The 9509-nt window shown below is 36.4% G+C and overlaps 1 protein-coding gene and 1 long non-coding RNA gene across 2 annotated transcripts; both read left to right on the top strand.

Annotated features, from left to right (window-relative positions):
- Positions 1-2114: 2114 nt before the first annotated feature.
- Positions 2115-5277, top strand: LOC144450012 (uncharacterized). The gene is made up of 5 exons (XM_078140579.1): positions 2115-2191; positions 3042-3112; positions 4297-4689; positions 5050-5205; positions 5255-5277. The coding sequence occupies exons 1-5, from the start codon at positions 2115-2117 to the stop codon at positions 5275-5277; spliced, it is 720 nt and encodes a 239-aa protein (XP_077996705.1).
- A 1382-nt stretch (positions 5278-6659) lies between these two features.
- On the top strand, positions 6660-8505 carry LOC144450011 (uncharacterized). The gene is made up of 2 exons (XR_013482206.1): positions 6660-6889; positions 8423-8505. It is a non-coding gene; the product is annotated as an uncharacterized LOC144450011 (long non-coding RNA).
- The last annotated feature ends 1004 nt before the right edge of the window (positions 8506-9509 follow it).

The raw sequence follows: 9509 nt of genomic DNA, 5'->3' as shown, positions 1-9509 counted from the left end.
AAGTGAAAAAATACAGATTTTTTTCCTTCCCCCTTTTTTTTATTTCACCCGCCCGCCCCACCTGAATATTCCACTGGAGATGAGAAACAAAAAAAAAGGTCACCCTAACGGAATCTATCACCCAGAACGTGTATGTGATGACGTACATTGCATCACTGATGTATTGTTTCGCGAACGATTTTGTCAATATTGTATTTTACTCACTCCATGTGGCATACTATATATATCCCTATGATGAGGTGATGATACGTCCCAATACACAACGATGTTAAGTAAGGAAAACTTTCTGTTTACAGCCAATAATTGTGTGATTCTTTGTGGAGATAAATGTGACCATTTCAGGGTTGCCGGTGGCCGAGTGGTTAAACTACTTGCCTCTTATCACTGCGGTCGGGGTTCGAACCACTTTAGACAGCCTGACAAACTGTCCCGACTAGAAACAATTTTATTGTTTGGCCTAATATGAGTTTTTGAGTCTGTGAGAGGTTCATTTAGAAACGTTGAAAACAAACAACTTGATTGACCGGAATACGAGCTTTACATTGAGAAACGACTTGGTAGCTTCACATGAGTAAATGAATGGGAGGAGTGAACATTTCCCGGATTAAATTGATATCTTTTGGACAAATATTCTTCTGTCACTATATATCATGGTGTATCACAAAACATTGCAGAAAAAAGTACAGAGATTAGTTGTCACTTTGCACTGCAGTGCAATAGCAAAAACACGATCGTTCGTTGAATACTTATGAAATGTTCTTTCAGATAAACATGTAACAATAACAGAACATCATGCCACGTGAGTTGTGTGGGTACTCAAGTATTTTCGTTCGTGTTTTCAGTTTTCTGCAGCTGTGCTTTGACTAGTGAAAGTACGACCACAGAGAACACTGCAAGTAAATACCCCAAGTACGCCACACTTACACTCGAGTCTCAGTATAAAGTACGAAAGTGGAGAGATAGGTGTAGCTGGCAAGGGAAATTCTCTATCACTTTTCAGACGTGAACTATATCAAATTACCAACCTCATTTAAGATAGAAATCACACCATTTTTATTTTGATCACGATTCGACACAAAATAACAATTGCCAGGGGTGTTTTTTTGGGGTTAACATTGCAATGCGAGTTATATAATGTTTTGTTTTGCAGATTCCACCTCAGAAAGGTGTCTTGATAACAAATCTGACGGGTGCCACTCGCGCACCCTTGGGCATTTCGTTATATCGCGAGAAAACCGAAATGCCATGTATTGCTATGGGTGAACATGGGTTTTCGGTAGGCTTTATACTTAATGCCTATAAAACAATGTAAAAGTTACTTAAAAGCCGTTTTTAAATCTTACACACTATATTTAATGAATTATCAACCATTCACAAAAATATATCAAAAGTTTTGAATGAAAAGAGATATCTTAAGTAGGTCAAAGGTCAACAAAATGACGTCATTTTGAGTTCTTTAACTTGATACCTGATTCTACAAAACCGAACACGACTTATTCTAAAGTGTACAAAAGCCAATGTGTGGTGAAAAAAAAGCAGAATGGCACATCATTCAATATGAAATGTATAGACTATAGAGTACAACAACAGTGGTATGGAATAAATCTAGTTTCACCACCAAAAAGTTCACTGAGAACAATGACCTGTACAGAGAATAATACTATGCAACAGATGTTTTGGAAAGAAATGACCATAGCTTACAAGTTACAGCTGTTCATTATCGTACAGAGAGGAACGGAACGTCTTCGTCTTTCTCGGTACATCACTGATCGAATACAAAGCGTCCTTAATACCAATATTTTAAGTACCTTCGCCACAATCGCCAAATAGAATATTGTTTAAGATTTTGGGAGGAATTTCCTGGAGCCACTGTTGAATATCGTCCTCTTCCGCCATGATAGCGAACACATACAGGATGCCAACAAGTTTTCCAACACGCATAACAACGCGCATAGCAACGAGAAAGAAAAGGGTCCAAAATTCCCGCAAGTGACCTTATTTGGGAAACCTGGTCGGTCCGCGATACGGAAAATTACTGCCCGGCTAGAGCTCGCGATTTCTCCATAGCAATACATGGGGGCGTGATTCACGTGACTATAGGTATATATGATATGATGAATTTTACAACAAAGAAAAGTTTTAGTGAACAGCAAATAAAATGGCAGATAACGCCGCAACAGATTCGACCAAGGTAAAACATGGATGAACTTTAATAGACTTCGGTTCCGTTTCTGAAGTTTTCCAGCTCTAGGACGCCAACAACACGAATTGACTCAATTTTTTTTAAAATAAAAAAACAAAGGCATTTTCAATCTTTAAGCATTCAAAAACAGTTTGTACAGAAACAAGATGTCACATATTTCATGAAGAAAGAAAAATAGAATGAAAAGTGGACATAATCTATGACAATGCTGTGTATAACAGTTATGAATTTCTCTCATTTGCATAGATTACCCACAATGCCCTTTTCTATAGATAGATCCTCTCAGGTTGTGTCCGTTGGGGCTCATAATTGGAGTAGATATGTTTGAAGTTTTTCACAACATACTTTATCCAATCCCGTTCGACAATTTGGTCGTTATGGTCAACAAAGTAATGTAACTTATTCTGAATCCTATAGTCTTTTTTTATAACTGTTTTATTTCGTAAAAGACAAATTACAGCAACACACGTGCAAAAATAACACGTGGCACCATTTGGAATATCTAAAACAAGTTGAGAAAAAAAGTACAGTGCAGAGATAGGGAACAAAATTCACTTAAACTTCAAAATTGTCCAATTTTGCACAAAACTTTAGGAGACAGTCTTTTCTTTTGGCAATATGGCATTCGATCTTTTTTGCAAGTCTTACATTTAATTTCACAATATTAAAGGATGGTATAGTTTTTGATAACTTACATTCATAAATGGTCTTTATTGTTATCAACATAGTGTGGTTCAACAGATATGAAAATGAATTGTCGCCTTAAAGAATCTGTTTAGCTGACATAGTCTTTATAAAATGCTGTCTGTATATCATCTTTGTTTTTCTTCCTTAATAGGGCTACATATACGTTCGTCAACTTGGCTTTTATATTGTCCGGTGGCATATTGCCAGAGATAGATGCACAAGGTGAGGACAATTAGATGTTACGCCCTGTTGAAAGTACAAGTGACCTAAGGGGCCCTTGTCACTACGAGTCGCTAGACGAGTAAAGACAACCCTTAAGTCATGAGTATTTTTCGGGCTGAAAGAAGACAAATATTAGAGAATAACATAATTATACATTTGATCCATAACAAAATGATGTCTTGGTCCAAAACCAAACATTTTGACCCTGCCTAACACAGTTATAATATAATACCATGATTTGACCAGGGCCAAGGTACCGTGACCCGGGTCTGTTTTATGTCATTACTTAACTTTGTCCAATATCGAGTTTCTGTTTTCGACATTGATCAATGCACTATGAACTTCTTGTGCATGACCAATGTTGGCGTTATTTTGTACAGATTTATTGGACTGACCACGTAAAATATTCATGACGGTGATTTTCGATGCGAGTCTCAAACGAAAAAGTGGGGCTCATGTGAAATAATACCTTGTTACTAATAAATAAATTCATGATCAGTCGTTGGGAAATGTTGTTGTTTATATTATTTAAACATTTATTTAAACGCCAATAAATAATAATAACAACACCACACTCTTTCACTAACGTATTTGTTTGTTCTGTTTTATAGAGATAGGGATAGTAGACGGCAGTTTCATCGTCACTGATCCATCGACTTACACTATTGATATTGGTAATGAAGTTGAAATCATATTTTCAATTGGTCTTACCAGTACCTTTGCAGAAAGCCAAGATGTTTTTATCAGTCTATATCTATCTGACGATACATCCTTAACGACAGCGTCCGACAGTTTTCTTGTATTCCCATCGCAAGATAGATTTGACTTTCAAGAAATAACTGTGGATGCTAACGCCGATGGTACTAAACCTACTACGGGTCTAATGGCACGGGTTACAGCAGACGCTGCGCAGTGTTCTGAGTACCGATATCTGCGTGTACAGGAATTGATATACAACGACATAGTATGTATTGATGTCAGCTCCAAGATGGACTGTTCAGGTAAATAAACGAATTGTTTGTATTCATTTCCCTCTACTTTTTAATTAATTATTCGATTTATCTGCACAAAACATTCTTCAATTTCACTCTCCATAAAACCAAGCTCTCCTATCACAATGAATTCATGTTTTCATCAAAGCATGTACCATGGTTTTCCTAACGTGTTTTTGTACCTTCTTTTAGTTCTAGGGATAAAGGACAACACCTTCACAATAACAGATCCTTCAACTTACACTATTGGTGTCGGTTCTAGGGTTAACATCACGTTTTCCATCGGACTTACCAATCCCAATCCTTTTGCCAAAAATGTTCCTTCTATCGAACTTTATCTCTCCGACGACACATCCTTAACGACGGTGTCCGACAGCTTTTTTGTATTCTCATCCGAAATTACATCTGATGGGCACCTATCACAAATAACTGTGGCTGCTAACGCCGATGGTAGTACACCCACTACTGGTCTAATGGCACGTGTTACAGCAGATGCAGGACAGTGTACTAGCTATCGATACCTGTGTGTAGACCTATTCGACGATATAGCCTGTGTTGATATCAGTTCTAATATTGATTGTAAAGGTAACTAACTAAACACGCTGTATTTTGGCTACCTTATGATTTTCTTTCACCAGGTCGATTCTGGATAAAACACATAGTTAACATAAGATTTCAAAAAAGTTAAAATACACGATGGTTTAGGATCCATACCTCAAAGACTCCTAGTTCCCATTGGTAATAAAACTGGGTAGATATTATCCAAACTAGATAAAATAGTATTTCGTTTACACATTGAATCTCTTTTTTTCAAAAATACAGGCATGCACCATAGGTTCAGGACACAACTATACAGTATTTATTTATTTATTTGTTTATTTATTTATTTATAATGATAACATCAAGTTTGGATAATTACTGTTTTTTCTATTTCGTTTTTTATAGTTCTAGGTATAAAAGATGGCAGCTTCATAGTCACAGCTCCATCTCCTTACACGTTAGGTGTACGTGATTATGTAGAGATTACATTCTCCATTGGAATCACAAATGACAACACAGATGCTGTACGTGCCACAGGGGCCTACTTAAAGATACACGATGGTATGGTATTAGAAAATGATATCTTTGAAGGTTCCCCGGTTGGTCCCAGCTCACCATTTCCCATTACTGTGAATGCTAATACCGATGGTACTACCCCAACTACTGGTCTAACATCATGGATTATAATAAACAACTTTGAGTGTCAGGAATATATAGACATATAGCTATGTGCTGGTGTATATCCTGGCAGTGATACAGAATGCATTGATGTCACTTCTAACGTTGAATGTCCAGGTAAATACTTTTGTCTGTAATTCAATTAGTTTTCCACTGACTACTCAACTTACGCCACCCTCAAAGTATATCGTACGTCAATCATACCAGCATACCTGTACAGGATAAGTATGGTTATTCCCCCAGTCTGGAGTGAGTGGCACGAGCTGAAATAGATGTCTTCTCTTTCACCTCCATGTGAATGTAGACTTTCAAAATAACCTCTGGTATTTAACAGGAACAATAAAAAAAGCTAACAATACTTTTTAGAAACCCATCTGCATGCCATCTTTGGAAGCAACAATTTTATTGCATTAAGGGAAGATGGAGCTATTCAACTCGTTCCACTCAGTCTGGATTGAGAAAATAACTATAACCATCCAGCACAAGTAACCAGTCAATGTTAAGTAACCAATGAATTCACATCATGAGAGTGAAGTGTTGGGACATTTTATGAACTCACAGCTACAGGTGTTCTGATAATGGCAATTCAACAAATGTAGTGTAAGCGTCTAATGTTGGAGATACTTGTGTAATGATGGTAAACCTTACATTTAGTGTACCTTTCACCTATGTATCCTCTATCTAGTAACATGTTTGTTTACCAACAGGAAAATATCAGCGGTGTCTTCAACAAATTCTGTGCTATCAGCTATACAAGCTACAGGAACATTTTCCCATTTTCTTGAATAATGTTTATTTTTATTTTTTATTCATTGCAGAGTAGCAATATCTGAAAAACAAGAAGCTACGATGCAATTAACATATTAAGTGATTTGTAAACTAATAAAATAAGTTTGTGAGTACATAATTTAGCAACTAGCAAAGGATATATTGCTACTCTTCAGGACCTTAATTGTTCTGAGCATACCACAGTCTGGATTGGTGTTTTGTCTGTTAAAAGGGTAGCATTGCAGCTTTTGCATGTTCATGACATCATCAAAATATTATGCTAAAAATGTATGAACTCAGCAAGTGCTGCTTTACATATCTTAGTTTCATCTTCATAACTCAGATAGTCAGGAATTTAATATATGTCACGTGTTCCATTCATCTATAGATATATTCTTCAATATCGAACCAGTGAAAGTCACAGGACCTGATGACGTCACATTCAGTCCTAAAACACCTGTAACTGTAACATTTGATGCTGGTCTGATGAACACTCTACCAACTGATGTTTCTATTACTTCCTACAAAATGTACTTTTTCATCTATTCCAAATCCAACCCATATGCAAGAACGAAATCTGATCCCATTGACGTCACTGGTGCACCAAACACTGTCCCTGCTAATGCAGATGGTACTGCTGGTAATGGGTTGACAACTGGTATGACTGCCACCCTACTGGTAAAGGAACATAACTGCGATGAATCTCATGTGCCTTGTATAGAGATAGAACCAGGATATAGTTCTACCTGCTTACCCCCGTATGATTATTGGCTTCTTCCCTTCGGGTGTGATCCCAATGGTTAGTAGTTATGACAAGGACAGCTCTCTTAAAGTAGTGCCCCCCCCCCTCTCTCCTCTCTCTCTCTCTCTCTCTCTCTCTCTCTCTCTCTCTCTCTCTCTCTCTCTCTCTCTCTCTCTCTCTCTCTCTCTCTCTCTCTCTCTCTCTCTCTCTCTCTCTCTCTCTCTCTCTCTCTCTCTCTCTCTCTCTCTCTCTGATACAATATCTGGCTGTACATTAAAAGATCGTAACTTTCTCAAGCCATGCACACTCTGACCACTTCTACACCCTTGATTGTGACATTGTAGGACGTGATATGATTGATGATGGTGATGACGTCATGGTAGGACTTGTTTAATTAAGTGAGCTTCCAGTAATTACATGGGGATGGGGGCGGTATAATTAGGGAGGGGGGGGGGGTCATATTTTAAAAATGTGGAAATTAGGGGAGGTTCACAATTTTGTTTGACTGATTCTTTGTCTACAGTTGCAATAGTTTTTTATTTTGATATGATGACACCGCTGCCAATGGTTCCAAATTCTACTTTTACCACATCCCACCACTGCCACCCACAACTTGCACACCATGTCCAAATCAAACGAAACAGAGGACACGGGACATGCGAAAAATAGAACATAACCTGCACGTTGGAAAACTAGTGTTTGTATTCTACAAGTACACTGAACATATTTGTGGCAATGAGAATATTTAGACTTTTTAATCAAAAGCTTATTTATCAAATCTAGTCGTGTCACCAATGTTAGCAACCTTTGTGTATGTGATCGTTTGCAGTAACTACGGCAGTAAACATTTTTATAAGTGTGAAAAAAACTGTAGGGTGTACGAAATGTAAGAAGCCATGCTTGAAACAGAAAACTAAGGCCACTAATGCATTGACATTATTTTCTGACATCTTTTCAAGAACTCGGAAACATCTATGTCTGCAGACATTCATGACGTCTTCTTAAGAACTACACTGTTGTGTTGTGTTGTATTGTATTGTATTGTATTGTATTGTATTGTATTGTATTGTATTGTATTGTATTGCATTGCATTGCACTACTGTACTGTACTGTACTGTACTGTATAATACTGTACTGTATTGCAATATATTTCAATGCATTGATTTGCATTGCATTGCATTGTTCATATTGTATTGTCCATTTGTTGATATGGCCACACAAATTATGATTACGTATGTTTTGTATACTATGTTTCGCAGTTGCAATGAGAAAATTTGGCTTTCTGGTTAGGACAATGGTTGCCTTTTTTGGTATAGAGTGTGTGGTATAGTTCTGTTTTTTTATTAGTTTGGAAGGCGTCATTACTGTTTCTCTTTTTCTTGTTTTATTTGCATAAACATGGCACAATACAATCATCTTTTGAGCATACGTAACAAGATGATAAGACATAGGGTACTATACAGAAGAAGTTAGCCCACGGGTGTTACAAGAAGAATGCAAGCATATAACCTATTTTAGTAACATTATGCTTATGAAACAACTTGTAAGCAGGCATAATTTTAACAATTACCGTGTATCTCCCACTTGCAGTCAATGGTGCTAGCTGTGCCGTAGTAAGTGTCCTGACCATGATTGGTGTTTATATCATTGCCATGGTAACATGTGCCATGTAGATGACTATATGGTAAGTTGACAGTTAACCTTGTAGTTTAAACGTACATTTGACGAATGAATTACTTCAGTAAACTCGCGATTTAGATTTCAAATCCAGAATATATGTATATCTGTACGTACGTACGTACGTACGTATGTATGTATGTATGTATGTATGTATGTATGTATGTATGTATGTATGTATGTATGTATGTATGTGTGTGTTTAGGTATGTATGTGTGTTTGTATGTATGTAAGTATGTATGTATGTATGTATGTATGTATGTATGTATGTATGTATGTATGTATGTATGTATGTATGTATGTGTGTGTTTAGGTATGTATGTGTGTTTGTATGTATGTAAGTATGTATGTATGTATGTATGTATGTATGTATGTATGTATGTATGTATGTGTGTTTATGTATGTATGTATGTATGTATGTATGTATGTATGTATGTATGTATGTATGTATGTTTGTATGTTTGTATGTATGTATGTATGTATGTATGTATGTATGTATGTATGTATGTATGTATGTATGTATGTATGTATGTATGTATGTGTGTATGTGTATATGTGTGTATGTATGTATGTATGTATGTCATCACTGTAAGTATCATATTCATTATAGATCGTCTATTCAATTGATTGGCTAATCACAATAGAAGTCTGACTGTAAATGTTATATATATCGTGTAAAATACCTCCTAACCTTACATTTCTGATTCACTTTCAGGGAGTAAAATGGCTAGTCATTATACAATATTAACCAGGATATGTCACAATGTATGCTGGTAGCCAGGATATATTACCAATGTATGATAGTAACCAGGATATATTACCAATGTATGATAGTAACCAGGATATATTACCAAATTATGCTAGTAACCAGGATATATTACCAATGTATGATAGTAACCAGGATATATTACCAATGTATGATAGTACCAGGATATACTAACAATGTATTATAGTAACCAGGATATATTACCAATGTATGCTAGTAACCAGGATATATTAC

The sequence above is a fragment of the Glandiceps talaboti genome, chromosome 19, assembly GCF_964340395.1.
Source record: "Glandiceps talaboti chromosome 19, keGlaTala1.1, whole genome shotgun sequence".
Taxonomy (NCBI): Eukaryota; Metazoa; Hemichordata; class Enteropneusta; family Spengelidae; genus Glandiceps; species Glandiceps talaboti.
The sequence above is the reverse complement of the archived record's forward strand: the minus strand, read 5'-3'. Positions and strand labels throughout refer to the sequence as shown.